Raw genomic sequence first — 25,223 nt, forward strand, 5'->3', positions numbered from 1 at the left:
CTTTTTTATCACAAAGATCCACGCAAAGCCTCCTCTTTGGTGATTAATGTAGTGAATGAAAATCAAGGCCAGGGATTAGCCTAAATTAGAAGAGCGATAGGGACCCTTGCTCTGGTGCTCGTTATCTAAACGAGTCTCTCATCATTTGGAGGAGAATTTGAGGAAAAATCAAGGTTAATCAAACACTTGATTCTGCTAAGCAGCTGCATGACAAAAGAATAAATAAATACATAAAACTGGGAGGGAAAAAAGGTGAAAACGGATACAAATATGTTAACAAACACAAAAACAGTTGCAAATACTTTATTCCAATAAATTAGCATAAATCACTTCTGGAAAAGAAATCTGAATGTAGTGTTAGAATATCCCAAAAACATTTGGTCAGACTCTTACTGAATATGGATGAAATCAGAACAGTCACCTAAATAAAAGAAGAAAAAACAGATTTCTGAATTTAAATCAAACAAGTGCAAACAACTCACAGTGTCTCAGACGGTAGGTAAGATTACATCTTTCAGATGAGATAGTGCAGGAGTGCAGTTTTTACAAATACTTCTCTTTCTATGTACAACTAAAGCATGATCTACGGCGCCCCCTAGGGGACATGGAGAACTTTTTTTTTCCCCTTTTGCGTTACGTCGCAATAAGTTTTGCGTTGGCTGGTCTATTTCGTATACAGTCGCAGATGTCAATTTAAAATTTCAAATACAGACACATTTAAAGAGACTCAGTGAAAACGTGTTTATATACTCTTAACTCTTTGGTGCAAAAACAGATTGAAAGTCGATTTACTCACTGCATGTTTATGTCTGTGTAACACAAAAAGACAATCAAAATGGTCAGATATGACTTTAGTACCCAGTGAAAATAACTCAGGAATGGTCCAAATAGTTTAGACGCAGTTTTTCTTTCTTCACTTCTTACGGAAAATTTGTTTACATCTTAGCAGGGAGATGGAAAGTTCATGTTTGGCCTGTTTTGCTGTTGCACATATGATTGTGGTGCATTTCTATCCTAAAGAAAAAGATATCAAACTTCAGATATCTCAGAAACGAGATACTAAGATACATGGAGAAACCTTACGAAAACTTTATATTATAGCAGAAATGGCCACCGTAAGGAAGCCTTTCAGTATTCAATTATCCTGCATGAACTGATCAGCACATTATTGCGAGGTAACACAAAAGAAACATTTTTTTCTCATGGCTCCCAGGGAGCTGCTTAAACTAAATAATCTTTCTTTTCTGAGCACTTTAGGGATTTATCAGATTGCATGAAAACGCATCATTTCATTTTGATATTTTAAATAACCTTTAGACTCATATGAGTATTCCCTTTATCTGAAAAGCAATAAATTAAAGTAATGTCTTCCTGTGTTTGATTTTGGCCCATCAATTGGAATGGGATTAATGCACATTAATACCTTTTATATCTAAAACTGGAATACATGTTGAAAGTGCTCTCTTCTTTAAAAATCGAGGTTTAGACCCAAAGTGATGACGAGTGTCTCTTCCCTTCAATTTGCAGCATCCTCCTCAGACTCAGAGTTATCCAGGGTGGATACAGCAGAGCTGTACCACTCCGCACTCTCCTCTTCCTCCTGCCTCCCTCCTCTGCCAGCGCCTCCCACTCCGTCTCCTCTGTCTTTTCTCTCGTTCAGCATTTCCACCGCCACCTGGTGATACGGGTGCTTGCGTTTGGTGTGCCGTCGCAGGGTGTTGCGCTCCGCAAAGCGAGTGTGGCAAAGCTGGCACTGGTAGGGTTTCTCTCCGGTGTGCACCCGCTGGTGGCGCTGCAGCTCGCCAGCCTCCCTGAAACGTTTGGAGCAGATGGGACACACAAAGTTCCTCTGGCCCGTGTGGATGTGCTTGTGTCTCTGTTGAAAGAAATTATAAACTTTCATTGCAGGCGCAATGTATTTCTGATGCAATACAGAGGAATTCGTGGATTTTTCTTTACATTTTGTCACATTACAGTAGCTGGATGTAGTAAAGTATAAATATTTTGTTACTTCTTCAGTAGATTTAATTGTGTGTACTTTCTACTTTTGCTCTACTACATTTTACATAAAGTATCTATACTTTCTACTCCACTAGATTTCTATAATGTGCTGTGCTACATTTGACAGCAATTAATCACTTATTTGAGTGAACTGGTTCAAAAAAACGACTGTATGTGAGCCAACACTAGGGTTTAGATTTTGAAACTGGTGTCAAGAAAATGAAATATTGCTCAATATTGAGCCATTACAAGGTTGAATACATGGTATTTTTTAAATGTTGAGTTGATGATAACAGCAACAACAACAACAACAACAACAATATCAATAATAATAATAATAATAATTGTGAAATCAAAGCCTTGTTTCCTTCATATAATTTTCAGAAAACAACTAGGCTAATATGTCCACCTGGTCAACTCCAACATAAAGTTGCTATTAAACTATTCAAACAGAAGCAGAAAAAGATAACTCCATATGAATATGTTGACATTTTAATAAGCAGCAGCTGTTTAAACCTAATATTGCAAGTTGGAGACAAAGATAAAAATAAAAAAAAACTGAAGAGCCTGAAGAAGCACAGAAAGAATATCCTGGACAACAAAGCATAAAATCCCTTTTTTTTCATTAAGCTGGAAAACAAATAACACTTTATTTTGGAGAATTACACACCACCGCTAGCTGTTTCTGTGCCTCCAGTAGGTCAAAAAAATAACAGCTAAATAATAGTCTGCAATCACATTTACTAATGAGGAAGCAGCTTTGATTTGCTGCTTACTCATTATCATTTTCACGAGCATCCAGGCTCTGAAACGTCTCTGCTGCAAATTAAGAGGAAAATAATGTGATCTGGAAGAGGTGAAGAGCTGCGATGTTCCATAGCAACATCCACTGGGAGCTTAAATGGGATTTGTGGAAAAGTAGTGAGACTCAATGATGGGTCACAATGTAACATGCAGAGGACGTCCTGTGTGTACATCAGGCCTGAAAATCTATGGTTTTCTAGCTTTTTCTAAGGAGCAGAACATATATGTTATACATATTTATATTTTCATATTTGATATCTTATTCTTTAGATGTCATTTCAGAGTGTTTGGGTTTTGTGTAAAAGATTAGCAGTCTATCATAAAACCATCCCATTTTTCCATGTCGTATAGCATAAGTGATAAAGTCTGCCAGTGGAAAGAGTATTTTTTCATCAATTTTAGGGAACTATTAGCGTAAAACAAGCTCCTATATCTTGTTGAAAATGTAGTTGTTTTGTCTTGTTTCAAATATATTTTAATATTTGAATTAGAAACTTTGGACAGGAGCGTCCAAAGCGTGGCCCGGAGGGCATTTGTGACCCTTGGACTAATTTTGTGTGACTCTCCGGTCTGACAGATACAAACAAATTCAGCAGGTGGTTGATACAGATGGAGACATTTTACTTGTGGTCAGAGTGAAAGTATTACTGACTTAATGTTCAGTACAACACAAAGTATTTGTCTTTTTATCACCAAGTTTTCAGATCCAGAGAATTCTTTACTGGAATACTTACTTTGCTGCACCAAATCAACTTTTACTTAATTTAGAAGATTTTGCTGAATATGGCAAGCCTTTTGAAGGAAGGTGCCCCAAATCCTCTTATAACTAAGAATAGATTTGTTCAATGAAGACAGTTTTTAAGAATATGAAAACTAGATGCTTTTCTTACAGTACAGAAAATGTGCAAGATTCTTTTTAAGTTCTGGATCAACAATGAATAAAACCCCTTTCCAAGAAAAACTACATTATTTGCTTGATTTTTAAAATTTTTTTTTTTTTTAGTTTGTTTTCTTAACATGCTAGAACTTCTGATTCAACAATTGGACACCCCTGGAGTAGACAAAAAATATATAAAGTAACATTTTGTGTTTTCGCAACCCTTTGGAAAACCATTTAATAATTTCAGCTACTTTTATAAATAGAAAGGTGTAGATTTTGTCCTGCAGAGACGGATTTCTGCCGTTTGTGAGCAGTTTAAGTAAGCATTTATTAAATATGTTGGCAAATTAATCAGCAGTAATAAATCTTTGCCTACAGATTGCTGAAACAATCTGTAGGCAGATTGTTTCTGCCTACAGAGAAAAACAATCATTGTAATAAGTTGTGCCATCCCTTAAAACTGACGCCTGACGATCCTCCTGCTGTGTGTCTAATAAAACTATAGTTACCTGCAGATGGCTGGAGCGCTTGAAGGCTTTGCCGCACTGCTGGCAAACATGAGGCTTCTTCTGAGAGTGTGTGATGGCGTGCCGCTCCAGGTCGGAGAGGTAGAAGAAGATCCGCGGGCAGAGCTGGCAACACAGCACCCTGCGAGAACCCAGGTTGGTGGGAGACTCCGCCGGAGAGAGGGGGTCGAGGGCGTCGAGGGAGTCGAGTTTGCCCGACGGGAGAAGGGGTCCGATGGGAGGGGAAGGAGATTGAGGGGGAGGAGCTGTGCTGTTGGAGAAGTAAAGGTGGTCATCCAGAGGAAGATGTTCTGAGTGGAGATCAGAAGAGTCAAACTTGGATTCAGAGGCCGGAGACCGGGCCTCTGCCTCCGTAGCGGAGGGGTCACATGTCGGAGACTCCGACTGTGCAGGAGGAGCCCCAAACGTTGATGGCTTGTTGTTTTCACTGGTGACTTCTTCATCAGATATGGCTTCAGTTCCTGGGTTTGATTGAGAGTAGCAGATCTGAGTTTGGATAAGATGGCCGTCCTGCTGACTCACGGTGGGCGTGGGGACAGCAAAGGATGTGAGGACGGGGCCAGAGGTCACGCAGTTAACACCTGACAGGATGAGGGGAGAGCTGCCGGCGTCCAGTCTGATTACAGGGTTAGGAAAGGTGGGAAGAGCCGATCCGAGGGAGTTGACCTGACCTGAAGGCAAAGGAAGGGACACTTGAGCCGAGGCTGTGGTAACCTGGGATAGCTGACCAGTGGAGGGGTCGAGGATGGCGATGGGGGTGGAGGTAGAGGTGGGATCAGTAGATGTGGCAGGAACAGAGGAGAGGAGGAGCAACATGGGCGTGGAAGCACCCGGTGAGGTCACTGAGAGGGGAAGCGAGGAGAGCTGAGGCGACTGGGAGGAAGACAGCAGAAGGAGAGGGGCGCTGGCTGAAGGGTTGGTCAGGATCTGGATGGTTTGGCTGGACAGTGAAGGGAGCACGGCTAGGTTAGCCTCCTGAGCAGCTTTAACATTCAACTCTGCAGCAGCTGGAGCATCAGAGTTTGTCATCAGTTGTATCTGATCACTGCCTTGTGGTGGCTGGTCACTGGCAGAAGGTGCATTTAGTGCATTCTCTAAACCTTGGCTAAAGCTTGAACCTGCCAAATTTGATGACCCGTCTTCTTCTTCCACCTGAACCTGATCCGACCGACGCTTCCCCAACATGGAAGCATCGATTTGCGGCACTTTGAGTCCCTCCGGACTGAGCGTATATGGGATTCCCTGGTCGTCAATGAGGAGGAGGTTTTCATTGTCGCAGTCTTCTGAAGACAGAGACGTGAGTACAGAAGTAGAAAAGTCCTCAGAGCCTTCATCGCTGTCTTCCTCCACCATGTCTCTGTCTCCGTCTCCCTCGAATTCATCCACCTCCATGATCAGGGGGCTCTCGCAGCTCAGGTCCTCCAGGAAGCGCCCGCAGGTCCTCTCTTTTTTCTTGGGCAGACTGAGATCCAGCGGCTCCGTCTGCTCCTCCGCCTCCCTGAACATCCTCAAAGACCTGCAGTCCACTTCTTGCACAGTTAGAGGAATATTTTGCTCCATTTCTGTCTCTGTAGGTTCCTGTTTAATCCAGTGATGGCTCAATAATTTAAATGCAACAGTGTTTGCGATGAGGTCAGTCTCTGACCCTTCCATTTGTGTGATTTTAACTTTTCCCTCTGCCTCTGGGGCATCTTCAGTGAACTCTTCTTTATTCCTAACAGCTGATATGTGGATTTGACCGCTGCTGTTCTCTGTGATTAGTCCTCCAGCAGAAACCAAAGCAGGTCCCCTCAAATGTGACCCAGCACAGTCTTTGGTCTGGCTGATGGCACATTTCGTGATTGGCCTCTTGCACTGCGGCGGGACAACAATTCTGATCCTTATTGGTTGCTTCCCCAGGATCGGCACCCCAGGCTTCACTCTAATTGGCTGCCTGATCCCAGCAATCTTGCTGGTTTCCTGAGAGACCGGCTCCGATGTCCCGCCCACCTCTGCCTGTTCCCCGTTGACTGATAGAGCATCGCTCCTGATGATGGTCACCGCAGCTTTGACGGAGCAGGTTTTGAGGTTACCCGGTTTGGTGCTGGGTGGGACTTTTTTATCCTTTGGGTCCAAAGCGACCTCTGTCACGGGCCCCGGTGCCTCTGCACACTGGCTGCCATTTTGGACTTCCAGGCTGCCACTTGTCAGGACTGAGGCCAACTGAGAATCCATTTTGGGGCATAACTATTCCTATTTCTATAAAATAAAAGAAACAAAATAGACATTAGAAAGTTAAGTTAACAACATTAAATTAAAATAAAATAAATGTAGTAAATTACCGAGTCAAAAACTCAACATTTTATTATTATTATTATTATTATTATTATTATTATTATTATTATTATTATTATTATTATAAGGGTCAAGCCAATATTCATCCACAATTTTGGCATTTTATGATATTAAGATCGTGCAGGATTCTTCCTCAATAATAAGGATCACCGCATATGACCCAATACTACAACCTTCTGCTGCTCCTTATGTTTATTTTTTGCTCGATTTTTTACTAAACTTCAGCATATGACCAACAGAGACTGAACTCGAAACGCAACGGAGCAAAGAATCGAGAGAATTTGCATTTTCCAGCACCATTCTCTTAACCTGAATGCAGCACGAATAAAACGCTTAAGGTTGATTTCGCGACAGAATGTTATTCGGATTATTCTCGGATTGCAGTATGTGGCTGTTCTAAATTATTACTGGGGGTAAAACCGAGGCGAGCTGTCCGTGTAGGACGCCATTACGCACAGCCCTAGGTCCGAAAGGACCATTTCATTCTAAGGGAGCGTGTGCGCTGTGACAGCTGTCGGACCTGGGACAGCAGCATCACAATCGCGTCAGTCGAAGCGGGGGGAAAAGTGTCAGTTCGCAGCCGGAGCGGATCCCGTCCTCCTCGGTACCGCAGCTTCCTCGGACCTACAGCCAGCCATTTTATGGAGCCGAAGGTCCGAGCCGCCGAGAGCGCAGCTTCGGGGGCAAACTTTCCCGGCGCGCTGTCCGCATAATTCGTGTCTCTTCTTGTCCAGCAGCCGCCGGCGCCTAGATGGACCGGACAGGCTTTACATACATTTAAAAACACTGCATTTAAAAAAAAAAAAAAAAAAAAAAAAAAAAAAACTATTCTCCACCCATGCTCTCGCTGCATTGGGACTGGCTTACCCGAGCTGTGGATATTTCCGGAGGACCAAATATGACTGTGCAGTGTAAAAAGGGGTGATGCTGAGAATGCTGAGGGAGGGAGGGGTCAAAGGGAGTTGCTATGGTGTCGCAGCCTACCGGGTCCGAGCAGTAGCCATGTTCAGCCTATGAGTACTGTTGAACCTGCAGCACAGGAGGGTTTCATCATGTGGCATTAAAGAGCCAGAGAGCGGATCGTTTTCACGTCGTTTTCCTTTATTTTAAACATCAAAAATATAAAACCCACAAGCCCTGCAGGCTTGATGTCTCAGACTGAGCAGAAAAAAAGATCTCACAGTGAAACATATCACAGAGTCAGTTCATGGATAATATATAATCTACTAATGAACTATACATGCATCCAGTGGCGGTTCTTGATGTGGACAATATGGCTCTTTTACCAGGGCAGCACAGTCTCAGGGGCGGCACAAGGAGAGAAAGTTATAATTGAATCAATCCTGCTCACACCGACCTTTAACAGTCTGCAATAGAGTCAGGCAGAACAATCTCAATTCATGATAATGTCAATACTAAGTCAGCACCAGTATCAGATCAATACTAGTGTGTAAGATTGATATATTAGTTTCAGATTGCCTTATGAAATCCCACTTTATTTTTTCTCAAATCTGCCTCAAAAGACTTTGTTTTGATTGTACCTTTTCCACTTAGTTTAAGGAAACAGCACGTACAAATGAGTTTTGTTATGTTGTTTCTGTTGATCTTGTTAATATGGTTCTTATCTATTTTGTAGACATTTATAAACTTAGCACAAATTCTTTCTAAGGTTTTAAGTATATTTGAAAGTGAAAAAAAAAACACACAAAAACACCTAAATGTTAGAAGTTTGATATATTAAACTTGCATAATAAAAAAATATTTTGATCAATATTGGTATTGGTAATACTGGCCCCTTGTTCATTTGGTTTAGGATCAATACCAAAATATGCAGTATCACAATCCTCTAGTCTGCAATTTGATTTAAACATAATCCAGCTACGAAACAAGATCTCTAAATGTATCAGTCAATTGATTTATCTATCTGCTCATCTAGTTACCATTCACAAATCTCCATCCCTGCAGGTCCATAGATTCACAGTGAACCTTTGGTTTTATACCTTAAACATGCAATTCCACCACATTTTTCTATGTCAATATCCCTCCTTTTTCCAGACTGAATTTCCGGGGTTCTCAGTGACTACATTCTGTATGGCAACAAAATCTGACTGTCCTGATTATGCAAATTTTTGGATTTGATTTGCAATTTGAGTTTTGTAAATAATTTGTACTGCACTTGGTCATCTCCAGTTCAAGAGCAAACATCCTGATCAAATCTGGTCTGGATTGTTCTACGCTGCAAACATTCTTTAAAAACAGATCGAAACTGTTGAAATCATAGAAAAGATCTGAGGGCATTTGTGGCAGATAAAGCAGGGCAGGGTCTCGCCCTGGGTGCTGTTCAACCAAGAACCGCCACTGCATATATCATGATTGCAGTCTCTACTGTATGGAGCAACTCAAGCTGCAGCAGGATTTGAATATAACTTGTATGTAATAACAATGCCTTTTGATTAGTGTGCAAGAAAAATAGAAGTATACCTAAACCCAAAATGAAGAGCTTAGACTAACTCACAATAACTGTCAAAAAGAACTAAGATGTTGAACAGAGAATATCTAGGTGACCATAAGCACATGAAGCCGTGCTGAGTTCTTAAACAGATGCATGTCTTGGTGGGTTGAGATCTTGGGGAATCACTCCACATCACCGGGCGCACATGTTTCAATTTCCGACACCAGCCGATGTGGGAAGAGTTTGTACTGCAACCATGTAGGCTCTGAAAGATAAAAGAAGAAGAGAAATAAAGCGGCTGGCAACAATATTCAAACATCTTTAAACATTAACCAGTTTTATGTGACGGACCAACAGAGAGCAGGAAAAAAAATTCATATTACTAAACTGACAGGCCAGACAAGGAGGATACTAAAGCTAATTTCCATCTGCAGTCCACAGATCAAACATGTAGATTAATATGAAGGAAAGTCAAAAGCACACGGCTGACAGAGTATTACAGTCACAAAAAGAAATAAGAAGGAAGTTTTTTTGTTTTTTTGATTGCCTATTTTAGATCTAAGATAACATGATGAGAAAAAAGCAAAATAAGCTACACAAGCAGTAAAGTTGAAGTGAAACTGGTGTAAAGACCTGCGGCGACAGGTCTTATGTACATTAGTTTGAAACTTTATACTCTAGAATAAGATCTAATAACTAAGAAATGATTTCTCTTTTAGCATATGAACATCCTGTGAAGCATCAAACCTGCTTGAGAAGAACCCAGCAGTTTCTGGCATCTCTTCAAGATTTTATTTCTACTTTATTCTCAACACTTTGATTTTAACCAGGGAAGATATTTTTTTCTATCAACATTGCAACTTTATTCTCTGAATGACTCTTTGACTTTTAACCTTTAATCTGTGATTAAAAAAACAAAAACAAAAAAAAAAACTATGCATTCTTTATTTTCTGCTCCAATTGACCCTAACACTCAGTATAGACATTGACCTATACACAAATGACTACCGTAGTTAACAGCTACTGGTTGATGGATTTGGAGAATAATCCAAGTATGACGTGCCGATCAGAAGAAAGCTAATTTCCAAGAGAAACCTTTCATGAAAACTCATAGTCTCCTTTAGTCATTGCATGTTTTTTTATCAGTATTTTCCTCTGATGTAGCCCTTATGAAAGTCATAAAAACTAAACGAACTCATATAAGGAACACAGCAAACATGTGGAAGAAGGAGCTCTGGACATAGGAGACCAAAGTAAACATTTATGCAGAAAGTTACGTGTTTGGGTAAAAATGAAAAGTGTACATCATCCTGAAGGCATCATCTCCACAAGCAAAACCAGTGGCTAAGCATGGTGGTGGCAGCATCAAGCTCTGGGGATGCTTCTCTTCAAAGTGAGCTAAAAACAGGCTCTGTAAAAGGCTGCAGAGGCAGAAGTTCACCTTCCAGCAGCAGAATAATTAGAAACTACTTTGGAATAGTTCTAGACGTGTTGGTCTGTCGTTTAAAATAAGAAATAAAACAATCTCTGACGTAGTAAAGGTTGTGATGTTCTAGAGCATATAACTGGACCAGCCTGTTTGGATTTACCAAGGTAGCACTCTGGTGTCTGCAGCTTCCCGTCAAAGCAGGCCTGGGCTGCGGTGAAGCTGCACTGCTTCTTGGGATGTTTGCAGTAGAATGTCACGTTTTCCCCGTGGGGAACCATGGCGTCCGTGACATCAAACGGCCAACGCTTCACTCCACCAATCACAACACGACTCCGCTCAGCAGGGATGACACAGCGAGCTGCGTTACGAAAACATGAAAGCGTCACAAAAACACTTACATGATTATTCTCAGAATTTCCAGGTTTCCCTGAACCCAGACGCACTGATCCGCTCCTCACCTCGGCAGTGTGGTGGAGACGCGCTCCAGCTGCCGTTTGACAGACAGGTGATCTTCTGGGGTCCATCCAGCCGGTAGTTCTTCTTGCATAGATAGTGGATGTCAAAGCCGACCTCATACTCAGTCTTCTGGACTGCAACCACGTAGCCCTGCTGCACGTCCTTTGGAGGTTGGCAGAACAGCTCTACAAGGCAGAGTGGTTTTATTGTTGTTAAAGTATTAATTTTGCAATAGAAAAGTGCTGAATGGGGGGAAAAAAATCATGCAAAATTAAACATATAATAATTTACGATGAGAAAATGCTGGGAAAAGCTGAATACAAAATATTATGTAACAAACTCAGCTCAAAGGAAGTCGAGCCCCAATGCATGACAAATATTCACCTCTGAAGAATTTTGAATGAATATCAGTTACAACAACATTGAAAGTATTTTTGAATTTGAAGTGAATTTTGAAATCCAAAAATCCAAATCTAATAAAAAAAAAATTAAAAACAGGAGGTTTGCGTAAACTGCTGTGTACATTTAAGACAAAAACCAAGATATGAAACCAATCCTGGAACAATAAACAATTAATCAATTAATCATATGATAAATTAAAATGAGCTCAGTAATTTCCATTCTGATGATTCATAATTTTTGAAGGACAATTTTGTGTACATAAACATAATAATTTGTTTTATGATGTCAGTTGTGTGCGTTTATTTCCATTTTATTTATTGATTTTGGTTGTTGTGTTTTAATTTGGATATTTAAAATATCTTCCATTTCCAGTGTTAAGTGTTCTTTAGTAAATTAGAGTGTACTCATCTTTGAGAGAACAGCATTATTATGCCATTATCAACATAATACTTGGAAATGGTCAACAAACAACAATAATATTGTCTACCGCAATAATTACAGAAACATAAAAAAATTATTACTGTGACATGCCCACAAAAAACTAATCAGTGATTCTTGAAAAGTGGGACAAAATGGATTTAAATTTTCCAAAATTTATTTTAATTTATTCATCAAGCTTATGTATACAAATATGACAAGTAATGTTTTGGAAATGTGAAGATGCCAGCGTGCAGGCTCCCAGTTGTAACATTTTTTAGAAAATTAAAGTTTTAATGGATCTGACCCAGAACTTTGTCATCACCATCTGACAAAAATAAATATTAAATTATTTTTTATATTTATATACTAACACCCTATTAGTTGTATTTTACTCAGTTTTAAGGACAAATGCTTCTCAAGAAACAAAAGATTATTTAAAACAAAAAACAACATAAAGTTCATCTGAAAGAGTTGACAGAGCCTGACGGAGTAAAAATTAGTAAAAAAATTTAGCGAGTAAAAAGAAATACTGGATACATGTGAAGTAAAGCCATTTATGTAAAATACATTCAAATGAATTAACTGCACATTTAAGTGAGATTTGTCAACTCTATCACTGTAAGAGTCACACTGTCAGTCAGTTACAAACTCTGATGGAGTTGACAAAATGCCAAACTACCTCAATTTATATGATGTTATTCTGAAGGAGGCCATATTAAAATACTTCATTAAACAGAATAGAGAAACTAAAATCCGCATGTTTTATTTTCACTCCGGGCGAAACTCTTTTAAAAGACATTTAAAAACAGAAAGTGAAGACGGTGGTCGAATTTTTAAAGACAACGTATTTCAAAGTTTGGGAGCCACAACAGAAAAAGCTCCATCTCCTCTCAGCTTCTGCCAAGTTTTTGGTCTAAAAGCAGCTGGTTGAACCTCAAAGGAAAGGAAAGTTAGAGTAAATCAGAGAGAAGCTAGATCATTTGGTCATTTAAAGGCCAATATTAGCACATTAAAATAAACTGTTTGACACAATGAAAGTCATATCAGCAGTGTTGTGAACAAGCTGAAAGGGATACTTGACTGACACCTGCATAAACTGCAGATAAAGGCTTGTATTATTCTCTCAGCCATGCCTCAACAAACCTGGCTTAGATTTTATTTGCTTGAACTAGAAGACATTTTTTGTAAACTGAGCTGCTGTGTTTATTAAATTTAACATCTGAGTGCATAATGACTCACAAATTTGTAGCAGAGTGTTTGATGAATGACTCAAGGCAACCAAAATTAATAAGAGTGTTGCATGAGGTTCTGTTAGGAATGACTGAAGTAACCTCTGCTTACTTGATGTCTTTGAGGCAATTTCACAGAGGGAGTTAAATCACTGGAAATTTTGTATATTCTATAATAAAAATATATATATACTGCTTTTTTAAGATTGTTTTCTGGGTGGGAAATGAGGAATGGCTTGAAAGATAAGCAGTTGTCCGATTAAAAAAAAAAAAGAAAAATTTTGTGCTTTTACATTGAACAATGATGCTGCATTTTTGTATTTATGGACATCTTTACTGGACTGACAAGCTGTCTGTTACCAAGTCAATTTCATAGTGAAACGAATTCGTTATTCGTTTATCTTCACCAAAAGTCTCTGTAGAGCTGCACAGTGTTACAGTTCGTAGCACCGCTGCCTTCCAGGAAAAGGATCCAGTTTGTCTTTCAGCATGGAGTTACATGGATGTTTTTTTCCATTCTGTTTCAATCCAGACAGTTTGAGTTTTGACCACTAGAGGGCAGGAGAGGACTTTGAAACAAAGCTTGGCGCTTGAAGGGTTTGTGTGTGCGCGTGTGTAATTGTTCAGCTATTTTATTTAGGACCATTTCTGGTACATTTACTAACTTTCTGAAGACTGATGAGCCTTTTGGGGACCACAGCCCAGTCCTAATTCAATGAACCCCCTTATTTAAGGTCAGAGGTTAAGTTTAGAGGTATGATATGTGTGTTTACTTGTGTATAAGATAAATAAAGGACAATTTTCACAATGTTTACCTACAAAGGGAGGCCATTTGACGTTTTTTTTTTTTTTTTTTTACATTTCTACTCTGCTCTACAGGTTAGATTTAGAGGTAAGGTGTTACTTAAGTTTGGGTTAATGTTACTTTTATGGAAAATGTCTTGGTTATTAATGCAGTTACTAAAATGAATGGAAGTCAATCCAAAGTCCTCAGTTTGCATAGAAGAGCAAGGATGGGTGTGTGAGTGTGTCATTTTTATTTTACACCACGCAGATAGTGTAAAAAAAAATGCAGTTTCCAAACTAACACCTATTTTCAGTCTCTCACTCACTCACACATGATTCACTAACCTTCAGAAGTGTGTAAAGTCCTGCTGGGAGTGAAGTGGATGTAACACACACACACACACACTCATGCGCACTGTGGTCAGTCTGCACACTTACTTTTACAGACCGGGTGAGGATGCATCCAGGTCTGGTTGTCCTGACAGAAATTTTCCCTGCTCCCCACTACATCCGCCCTGAAAAGTGAAGGAAGCAGATGGCAGGATGACACATGCAGTAATGCCAACTAAGGAGCTTCATGAAAATGATATTTAAAAAACAGTGTGAATGCATCCTTTGCATGTGCGTCTTGTTTAAAGTGTGTGTGTGAGCATGAGTGCAGCAGCTCAGGCTGACACATCCACTCTGGCTCATCCTTTCCTGTGAGATGACTCAGTGTGTAAAAGGGAAGTCGATACAAGATTTGACTGTAATGACCTAGTTAGCTCAATGGAGGCATGATCAGCTGGGAGATCAAAATGAATTCCCTGCCATTCATCGCTCATCACACCAGCCTTGCCCCCTCCCTCTCTTTTCTTTCCTTCACACTCCATCTATCACTTCCTCCGCTCCTTTCTGTGTAACTCAGAGCCACACTCGCTCACTCGCTCACCCAGACAGGCAGCTGTAGCGGATCGAAGTCCCCACAGAGGCGTCGCCGTGGATGCTGAAGGTGTTGATCACCTCCTCTGGCAAAGGGCAGGTGGGAGGAGGAGTGTGTCCAGGTGACTGAGCCTCTGTGGTTCAAGGAAAAAGTAAGAGGTGTCAAAGAAAGAGTGACAGGAAATATTTACAATTACATCATTTGTGATCAAATCTGTGCAAATTTAGGACATTATTCACTTCATTTGTGTGCAATGAACCAGGCTCGCCACTGGTCTTCAAATAATAAATTCTACAGCTGAAACGATTAATCGGATTCATCGTAATGAATCGATTATTGAACTAATCGTCAACTAACCTGGTAATCGATTAATTGTTAACTGGAGAACAGAGACTCAAAACAACCATTTGCTAAAAGAACATGTCATTCAGAGCATTAATTAAAGCAAAACTGTGCAAAAAAATATGTAAATTTTTCATTTAAGATAAACAAAAACTTTTGTCTGTTAATACATTCTACCCAAAAGTCCTCAAGTGGCAAAGTAAAGTAGTAATGCCACATTACTGCAATTTAGGCAATACAATATTTGCATCTTTTAATGAATTTCTAATATTGTATTTAATAAAAAGGCAGAATGTAATTTGTTTTATCCGACTGCTTGATTAATTGTCAGAGTAATCTGTTGAATAATCAGTTACTAAAATAATTGTTAGTTGCAGAAATTTACATGAGAAAATTCTCCTGTAAAGTAGCACAAGTTTTTATTTAAACATACGGCTCATACGGGCGTTTGCCCAGGATGGCACTAGAAAGGGGGCGTAAGTGCATCTAATCAGCAATCAGAGGAGAGTTGGCACTCAGGTGTGTTGAGTTGGTTGAGCGACTTGTGCCAGACTCGATGTTTTCCACCATTTTGAATGGTGGAGGGCAGCAGAGAACTGAAATTAATCAATGTAAATACTGTTGATCCTGTCTTACTGATGAGCTTCTAGTATTTTTGCACAGGAAATCATGCAAAAGCACCAACCTAAGGATGTGCAACAGCAGTAGAAACACAACCTAACAGACAAAACAGTTTGTTGTGAAAGACGGACCATCAGAAAGCCTCCCCTATAAAATGTATTGAAGTTTGTGGTTGTTATGTCACAAAATGTGTCTCTGGCAAAGCACTGCAGAACCACAAAACCTGCCAGAGTCTTTACCCTGCATTAATTCTGTAACTTTATTGGGTGCTGAGTTTTATTGCAACTTTGTTCCTGTTACTTAAGGAAAACATGTGAATGTACACATCTCTACAACCCTGTAGTATCACTAAATTGTATTGCTATGTAAACCCAATATATCCTGGAGCCTGTTTTGTTTAACCCAGACCTCCTGCGACCCAACAGAGGCGTTTCACCCAACGTCTCATTCTATTTCAGTAGAAATAACCAGTCTTAGGTAATAAACCAAAGTTCGACATGCAGGTGAACCACCGCCTCAAACCTCTCCAAGCTTTCAGGTTGTATAACTCCTGGCTCTGATCGTTCCCGCAGCTTAGAGCCTCACGCTTGTGCAAGTAAAAATATCAAGAGTGGTGCTTTGCAGAGAGAGGCTGGAGTGACCGGAGCAGTTCTGAACAGGAACGCAGCTTTGAAAGGCAGAGACTGCTCTCGCCTGAGGACGATCTCTGCCTCTGAAATGGAGAAACACTGAGATAAGGATGTAAAGGCACCTATGGGAGACGGAGATTTTTCTTTCTTTCTTTCTTTCTTTTTTTTTTTCTTGGCGTCAGATGAGAGCCGGATGCCAAGTTCTGTTTTCTCATACCGCCCCTCTCCTGCCTCGTACTGCTGCCGCCCCCACTCACAGTCTCTGGCACCAAACTGCAGTGAAACAGGTATATCAGACTCATCTCCTTAAAACTACAAAACAGTACATTTGAATGAAACACGGCGAAGAAAGTGCATCATTCTGACTAAAACTGATCTGGTTATGGGATTTCACTCGTGCAAACATGCACCTTGGTATATCCACGCTATGCAAGCTAAACACCCTGAAGCTGCACGCCTGTCCTTGGCTCCTATTGTGGAGAGAGACCTAATCGGAGGCCTCAGAAGGATGAGTCCAGAAAGAGATGAGAGGAGAGGAGGAACGGACAGAGAAGAGAAAGGCCTGAAGCAGCATGAGCAAGAGAGCTTTCTGACTCTCCCGTCTGTGATCTGTCGCCCACACACACACACAAACACACACAGACAAACAGTGTGACACATCTGCAGCCCACCCCTCTAACACATCCACATCCAATCTATTGGGAAAAATACCTTCCTGGCAAACACATACACACACACGCATACACACTCTCAAACAGTGCACAAGGCAAACACTCTGACAGGGACCCGCTGCCCACCGCCTCACAACAGACACGGATCAACTCACTCACACCAACACACAACGCAAACGCTCTCACACGTTCAGAACCCACCCACCTTCTGCCCGTCTCTCTGCAGCAGAGAGCGAGTCGAGGATTTTATCCTGATTTCACGTCTTCCAAGAGATGAAATACATATTTTAAGACAGAAAGCAGCTCGGATGAGGACTTTCCTCGGAGAGCACGTTCAGTACAGCTGGAGGTGCGTGACTAATGGAGTCTGTCTCAGATGGTCAAAACTGACAGCAGTGACAGGTTGACCAAAGATAGTCAGGGAAAATTCAAGATAAGAACTGATAAATCGCTAGAGGTTCTACTTATTCATGAGCATTTTTAGATTTGTGCCTCCTGCTACATTTTAAGAAACATAACTACACACAAAAAAAATCTGTTTTAAACCAAATACAGTATCTTCCAGCAGTTATTACCCAGTTGTAAATATCCAGATTTATTTTACATTTTGAAATAAATTATGTTTTATTGTAACAGCATGATCTCCCACTGAAAAATCTATTTAAAAATTATTTGAAATTCCTTGTTCAATGCAGAAACAACACCAGTCAAATCTGCTATTGGGACAGAGGGCGTAAATGCAACATGAAACTGATCAAAATATTAGATGTTGCGAGCATCAGTAATGTGAATTCAATCTACTGTGCAGATCTGGAGTCTTCCAAAAATAGCCAATGAGGTCGAGTGTTCTTGAACAGAACAACTTCAATAAACTGAAATGTCTGGAATTCCACTGAAGATATTTGTTCTTCATTTTTATTTCATTTTTTGTCAAAAGGGGAATGAAAAACAGCTTCTAATCCTCGAAAATGAAAAATGTTCCTGCTTTGTCTCAACTTTTAGGAGATATGTGTTGCATTTGCAATCAGAAGCAAACTTCTTGGTTAAATCAAATACATCTAAATCTTTCAGTCTATAATTTTCGTAGCTAAAGTTACTTTTTTAACTAAACCAGTGAAACTGACAGCCTCACAGATCCACCACTATGCCTGACAGTTGTCATGAAGTTGAAAACCTCAACTTTAATGTGTGATCAAAACATGTGGTTCCAGTGAAGGCACTGAAGAGCTCAGCAAACTCCCACTGCTGATGTTGTCGGGGGGAAAAAGCTCCAAACAACCTGGTTGGTATAAACAAAGGGTCTAATGCTTGCTGGGGAAACTAAAACTCAACACAAACTCAAGTTTTAATGACAAAATGATTGAGTTACTCAGTTTTGTCTCCACATAGAATAAATGGACTCAGATTTTTGTCCTGCTGCAATAAAAGACTAATTTATTTGAAGCCAGAATAATTGCTTTTTCTATTTAGAGAGCAAACTGGTTATAAGTAAACAAAAATGGAAGACCTCTGAAACTGAATCTGTTTGATGCTCAAGTTGCTCGTGTGTGACTGTTCACTTAACTATTAATGTAAGTTGATGCAATTTATGTGCAATTCTCTTCATGTGTTTAAAAGCGCTAATGGTTCACAAACAGCGGTGGAGTTCAACACAAAATGTACGCTGTTAAACTAACAAGTCGTTGAAAGTCAGATGTATTTTTGTAGTCATTTCATTATTTTGATTGTTTAAGCAACAAAGCAAAATGTTTTATTTTTTGTCCACCACAGAGCAGCGCACAACTCCCAGGATATTTTCTGACCTGTCCAGTTTGTGAAAAGTCGGTTTGACAGAAAAACATTTTGACATTTTGTTGGAGTCTTATATTTTCTGCATTTGTGTCCATTTGCAACTGCAGCTCATCAGATGAAAAATAAAAAGAGCGACAGTCCACAAATAGAGTATATTTTTGTGTCTGTTGTGTAACATCCCACCCGTAAAGCGTAAGAGCAATTCGCACATATTAGCAACTCCCTCTGTAAAACATTTTGACATTTCTCGATCAATTTGTACTTGTGAAGCAGTTTTTAGCACAACTGCTTGTCATTTTGTGGACGATGCTAAATTCGCAATGAATTCACATGCACAAAAAGGACAAACTCAGGAAATATACCAGAGCAAAAGGGTCCAATGTTTTTATTTTGCTTTTTTTACAGAGCTGTGTTGATTTAAGACAAAGGGTTGAATTGGTGCATTGTAGGTATCAGAGAATTGACTTGTTGCACTGTTAGATTTGCAAACAAATGGTTTTGAATGTCATAAAAAGTAAGATTTATTCTTATTTATTTGGTCTGCCTGAAATTTGTGCTTAAAATTATGTCGTCCCCTTTAAAAGTGCACAATCCAAACCTAATCACTATTAAAAAGATCCAACAGATGCTTCAGATACCAAAGTTAAATAATAATAATAATAATAATAATAATAATAATAATAATAATAATAATAATAATAATAATAATAATAATAATAATAATAATAATAATAATAATAATAATAATAATAATAGTAATTCATATTAAGATTTGTCTCTATTGTGCAACTAGGATCGCTCAGGAATCTGTGTTTAGTCAGTGAAGAATAATCAGTTATTTTAAACATTTCAACTTTGCTGACACATTTCTTTAAATGAATCAGCTCAACACACATTAATCCACTCAAGTTTGTTGTTATTTAAAATAACTTTAAGAAGTAAAATAAATAAATAAATATAGAGAAAATCTTTTCACTTCATCTTCTGTCTTTTAGGTTGGAAGGAGAATTGCATTCCTTTATGATCACAGACTAGAGATGTTATGTGTTACTGTGTTTGTTAAAAAAGAAAAAAAAAACATCTGCTGAAAGCTGTTGGTGCAGAAAAAGAAAATGGAGAAAAAAGCAACCTGTTGGGTCCACAAAACATAAAAGAAAAAGGTCCGGAGTGTCACAGATCCATCCTGGGTTCCAGGGAGGTCTGCCTGGCATATTTCTAATCAAATAAATTGTATTTGAAATTATGCTTGGAGGCCTGTATTTACAGTGTTCAGGCAGGAAGTGAACAGAGAGAAATGGTGCATTAGTATTTTAGTATCATGAATTGAACCACAGACTTTAGAGATGTCAAGGACTAATATTTATGGGGTTTTCGCTCTACCTTCTTTGAAAAAAATACAAAAAATTGGATTTTCTGCTATTTTTTCTTTAGTCTGAGGGAAGCATGATTTCAGAACAAAGCTGTAGATTAAAAAGAGTGAAATGCTTGACTAAAAAATATTGGTATTGACAGAAACTGAATAAGATAATAAGATTTATTCAGAAAAACCTTTTTTATTTTATTAAGTCTGTTTTCATTGAAACCATTGACAGCCTGATAGAGACCAGGCTGCTTTAACAGTTCAGCAGCAAAATCTTGGGTCTCTGAACGCTCTGGTTGACATGGTGATGGGGAGAATAGGTCACAGTTGTGCAACACGTTTTAGTTGACACATTCACAGAGGGGTTTCAGTAATGCCTCTCTTTTTCTCCCCATCTGGTGTAAACACACAAACTCTGATGCTCATTGGCCTTGAAACAGCCACAAACTCGATTTTTAAAGTATCAGAACTAAAGAAGACAAACAAACCTTTTCTGGAAATTTCTGGACACGTAAAAAAGTTAACAATAAACTCACCTGTGCAGATGGGCTGATCCCCACTCCACTGCCGGTCACCCTGACACCGAAGAACCACGACATCCAAGCCATCAGGCAAAGTAAAGCCCGGCTTGCAGCGGACCTCTAGCAGGGCGGAGAAGGAAGGAGTGGCAGACACGAGGCGAAACACCGAGTTTTCACTGGAGGGAAGAGGCCAGGGACAAGTACGACCTGGGGTGGGAGGAAAGGGAGAAGGTCCAGGAGGGGAGGAGAGAGGGCAGAAAACAAACGGGTCGGGAACAAAACAATTCTTAGGAAGAGTTGGATGTCAACCAAAGAAAACAGTTGCAGCTGAATCACTTTAAAAGAGAACTAATGAGGTTGTATAACTAAATTGCTTGCAATTACAGTGCCCTACTTTGTGACACACATACATAATAAAAGCTTGTGTTCTGCTTTCTGAGGTGTTGGGATTTGTTGGGTTTCATTTAATTCTCCAGGAAAAAAAGAAAAAGATTGTGTGTTGGCTCAGATACACAGAGGCAGATCTTATTATGTGCGATTGGGCTCACCGCCCAAGGCACTATTTAGTCTGGGGCGTCAACAGAAAAGCTGATGAGGTTTTTAGTATCAGATTGGAAGCACAATATATATATATATATATATATATATATATATATATATATATATATATATATATATATATATATATATATATATATATATATATATATATATATATATATATATATATATATATCTATATATATTTAAATAAAAAAAATTTTTGGATTAGCTATGATTAAAAAGGGGGGAGGTGAGGTCAGACAACCACATGACAACCACAAAACACAGAGTTGAGAGACTTAGAACAAAACTGTGATTAAATATTCTTTTTATGAGAGAATAAAACCAAAAAAACTTCTTGATTTTCAAATATTGCAACAAAAAAAAACAATCTTGTTTGATTCTATCAAGTTATTATTCCTTTCAAGCAAGATAGGAATAATAGTTTGCAGATGCAGATGCACATGAAACTTTTCACAGTGAATCGCAATGAATCCAGTTACCTGGAGCCACACAGCTCAGACCACACTCGCCGTCGCAGAGGCATTGGCGCTTGCTGCCGCATTCTGCGTCAGATTTGCAGGTCCGAGGACAGGCTCTCGTTTTCCTCTCTCCTCCCTGAAGTCTCTCAACACACGACCCTGTTGTGACACCAACACTCATCACACACCACCGATCAATCATACGAATGTTCACATCTTGAGAGATTCTGTTTGCCAGCTCTGCTTTTGTCTTCTTTTTGGAGGGGGGAAACATTTGCGTGGGTGGCTGAGTAAACGAGTATTTCCATGGTGGGTTTTGTTTAATCCCTTCTGTTCAGCTTTCGGACTTCCTTCTTATCTAATAATGTTTCATCTGAAAATCTCTGTCTCTATAACTGAACTTTATTTTAACAGTCTCGTCCTTAAAATAGTTCCCCATTTTTCCACATTTTCACAAGGTACAACCACAAATTTCCATTTAGCTGATATGGCTTTTGGGTGAAAAAGCAAAGAAGAGCAAGCGTCAGAAGTTACCTAATTAGTAAATGGAGTCAGCCTGTGTGTAATTTAATCTCAGTATAAATGCAGCTGCAAAGAAAGCCAAAGACAGTATAACATTAGTGAACAAAGAGCATCTCACAAATCACAGTTTTAATCCATCAAAGCAGAAACAGTTTGGCACAACTGCAAACCTACAAAGACACGGCCATCTAGACAAAAAGAAAAGACTGTGCGTAGATGGCATTTGTCAGAAAAGCAGCCAAAAGGCTCATAGCAACCACAGAGGAGCTACAGGAGCCCTGAATTGTGCCCTCAAAAATAATCTGTCTCTTATAGGAGAAGACAAAGCCAAAAGAAGGCATTATTGAAGGCAAGAAGTTTGCTACTGTGTACATGTTTTTGGCAGCATCATGCTGTGGAGATGCTTTTCTTCAGCAGAGGCAAAGAAGCTTCTTGGAGTTTATTGAGAGATGGATAGAGCTAAAAACAAAGCAATATTGGAATCTAAACGTAGAGACAACAAATAACAGCATAACAGGTTTAGATCTAATCATGCGCTAGAGCGGCCCAGTCAAAGTCCAGATCTAAATCCAACTGAACATCAGTGGATAGGCTTGAAAATTGATGTGCATAGTTACTATGTCTGATCTACGAGTCGCAGTTACACAGCAGCAACTCAGCTGAATACAAATGCACACCATGCTTTTGAGATTTTATTTGTAGAAAATATTGAAAACCATGTATCATTTTCCTCCTAATTTACAGTTACAGACCACAATGTGTTACTCTGTCACACAAAACCCCAATAAAACAGTTTCAAAGTGGCAACATGTGGAATAAATCAATGAGTAAAAATACTTTTGCAAAAGCGCTGTATGTGCAGCCACAAAGCACCTTCTCCGCACATCTTCCACTTACAGCTGCGCATGTTAAGCATCAGTTTCGTACAACTTTAAAAATGTTTCAGAACAAGAGGCGAGGGTCATGCCAGGACCCAAACTTTTTAAAAATACTAGAAAGTAAGGGGGGGGGGGGAATCACACACAGCTGCATTTATGCACAAATATTAACACAGAAAAAATATGTAGAAATTATTTGCAGTCTATAACATGTTATATTGGGTCTTATAAATAGAAGACTGTTTTAAAAATCACCTGATCAAAATGCTAGTTTTAAGACGTTTTGCAAAAGAGTGTTTAGCGCAAACTCCGGGAGTTTGGTGCTGACATTCAAATGTAATGTGTTTCATTGAGACAATAAGATGTGCCAATATATGTTTTTATTATACCTCATTTAGTGAAATCTATTTCCATCTGTGATTTTCTCTGAAGAGGAGCCTTACCTGAAGCCTGAGGGGAAGCCGTTCCAATCAGAGCCCAGAGGAGAAGCAGCAGGAGTGCAGAGTCCATCATCAGAGCCAGACCTCAAGATGATATGAGTGAGGGACAAACACAGATGCAGCTTTTTTAAAGAAGTAGGTGGGGGGGAACACAAAGGGTGGAACAATGCTGGGAGTGGGTGGGGGGTGGTTTCAGAGAACCCAGGAGCTCACATCTGTTTTGTGTTGAAGACGAAGAGAAATGAGGAAAATTCCTCTCTGAGGGACCTTTCACCCATTTCTGTTAAGAGAGCACAGGCTGACAAGCTCATGAATAGACCTGTAAACAAGTTTTTATTTTGACAACACAGCTATGATATATCTGACACTTTCAGCTATGTTCAGCAGGTTAACTGCTTTGGGAAAATGTATATGCCTTGAGTAAAAAAAAAGAATTTGGTGAAAAGTACCGTATATTCAAGTACTGAGCAATTGATCACAACATCTGATTTGATATTTGAAAATAATGTCATCAGATAGAAAAAATATAAAGTTAAGTTCAAATTCTGATATTATAGGGAACAAAAGTTTTTTAAAATAACAAAATACCAAATTCAATCAGAATTTCTTATTTCAAATCCCTTTTTGGTAACACTTTATTTGAAGGGGTGTGCCTATGACTGACATTACATGACATAAACATGACCTAACACCTGTCATGAAGACAAGCAAGTCTTCCTGAATGTCTACTATCGTCATAAAATGTCTTTCAGTAAATTTGCATTAAAAGTGCATTATTTAGCTTTTTTTTTTTTTTTTTGGTCAAACCTACATTAGAACCTACATTAAAAACCAAATAAAACAGTCAACTTTCCATTAAAAGTGTCATGATTTACCGAGCGAGACTTCATGTCGACAGTTGTAAACATTCATGAAGACTCCTTCATGTTCATGATAGGCGTCATGTCAGTCTTATGTCCACACACCTTCAAATAAAGTGTTACCCAAATGTTTACTATACTTACAGACGTTAATTTACTATATGTTAGAAAATGCTAAAGTACTTCCGGTGAATGTAACAAAGATTGTGTCCAAACAAGAGGTCTCACTTTAACAGAAATGTAGACATGTAACTTTTTACTCAAGTAAAAATGACGATACTTCATAATAACATCACTCAGGTGAAAACAAAAAAGTATGGTGATGTAAAACTCCTCCTAAAAGTCTTTTTTTGTTTGTTTGTTTGTTTGTTTGTTTGTTTTTTATTATTATTATTATTTTAACATTACTCAAATAAACGCAACTACTTACTACTCACCTCTGGCCACAAGTCATAGGGACACAGCAAACTTGTAGAAGAATAGGCATCATTCTAATGAGACTGAAATATAACTTTTTGGGCAACATGCATGGGAAAAATTAACATACCATAAAATATTGAATTCATCCTCCCACAGGCATACATGGTGGTTGCAGCATTATGCTTGCAATTAACTTTTCAGCACAATATACGAGCTTGCTTTAAATTAATATTTGGCTAATATCGATTTAAAAAGTACTGCCTTTACCTGCAGATCATTTAACTTATAAAAAGGTTATTTAAGTGAAAAAAAATTGCCAGTGGAACTAGTACTTATTAATAAACATTCACATATTATTGATTTAATTTAGCTGAAAAGTTACTTATAAGTTAGTTTTGTTTTATTTCTAATATACTAAGATTTTGCCCTGGAAACTAGCCCTAAATTACTTGATGACATTTTGTGTTTTTGCAGTGCACTTGAGCTAAAGCTATTTAGCAA

General features: G+C 39.0%; 2 protein-coding genes across 3 annotated transcripts; both read right to left on the minus strand.

Annotated features, from left to right (window-relative positions):
- Nucleotides 1–291: 291 nt before the first annotated feature.
- On the minus strand, nt 292–7,368 carry LOC122830527 (mucin-17). The gene is made up of 3 exons (XM_044115895.1): nt 7,067–7,368; nt 4,195–6,450; nt 292–1,876 (listed from the first exon to the last, which is right to left on the minus strand). Exons 2-3 carry the CDS (start codon nt 6,424–6,426, stop codon nt 1,517–1,519), a joined length of 2,592 nt encoding a protein of 863 aa, XP_043971830.1. The 5' UTR covers nt 6,427–6,450; nt 7,067–7,368; the 3' UTR covers nt 292–1,516.
- A 258-nt stretch (nt 7,369–7,626) lies between these two features.
- ntd5 (ntl-dependent gene 5) lies at nt 7,627–24,476 on the minus strand. 2 transcript variants are annotated; one of them, XM_044115897.1, is made up of 10 exons: nt 24,447–24,476; nt 23,656–23,722; nt 23,446–23,526; nt 21,624–21,761; nt 20,593–20,784; nt 14,652–14,775; nt 14,159–14,235; nt 10,886–11,068; nt 10,588–10,785; nt 7,627–9,263 (listed from the first exon to the last, which is right to left on the minus strand). In XM_044115897.1, the coding sequence occupies exons 3-10, from the start codon at nt 23,513–23,515 to the stop codon at nt 9,181–9,183; spliced, it is 1,065 nt and encodes a 354-aa protein (XP_043971832.1). In that variant the 5' UTR covers nt 23,516–23,526; nt 23,656–23,722; nt 24,447–24,476; the 3' UTR covers nt 7,627–9,180. The 2 variants fall into 2 exon arrangements, with proteins under 2 accessions (XP_043971832.1, XP_043971831.1); XM_044115896.1 differs by lacking the exon at nt 24,447–24,476 and adding an exon at nt 24,318–24,347.
- Between the last annotated feature and the right edge of the window lie 747 nt (nt 24,477–25,223).

The sequence above is a fragment of the Gambusia affinis genome, linkage group LG05 (genome assembly GCF_019740435.1).
Source record: "Gambusia affinis linkage group LG05, SWU_Gaff_1.0, whole genome shotgun sequence".
Classification (NCBI taxonomy): domain Eukaryota; kingdom Metazoa; phylum Chordata; class Actinopteri; order Cyprinodontiformes; family Poeciliidae; genus Gambusia; species Gambusia affinis.

Excerpts from the sequence above, each read along its gene's own strand:
- LOC122830527 (XM_044115895.1), bottom strand. The coding sequence starts at position 6,426 with ATGGATTCTCAGTTGGCCTCAGTCCTGACAAGTGGCAGCCTGGAAGTC. Across the intron at positions 1,877-4,194 it reads AGCGCTCCAGCCATCTGCAG|AGACACAAGCACATCCACAC; the intron begins GTAACTATAGTT and ends TTCTTTCAACAG.
- ntd5 (XM_044115896.1), bottom strand. Across the intron at positions 14,236-14,651 it reads CGCTACAGCTGCCTGTCTGG|GGCGGATGTAGTGGGGAGCA; the intron begins GTGAGCGAGTGA and ends TTCACTTTTCAG. Across the intron at positions 11,069-14,158 it reads TCCTCACCCGGTCTGTAAAA|AGCTGTTCTGCCAACCTCCA; the intron begins GTAAGTGTGCAG and ends TCTGCCTTGTAG.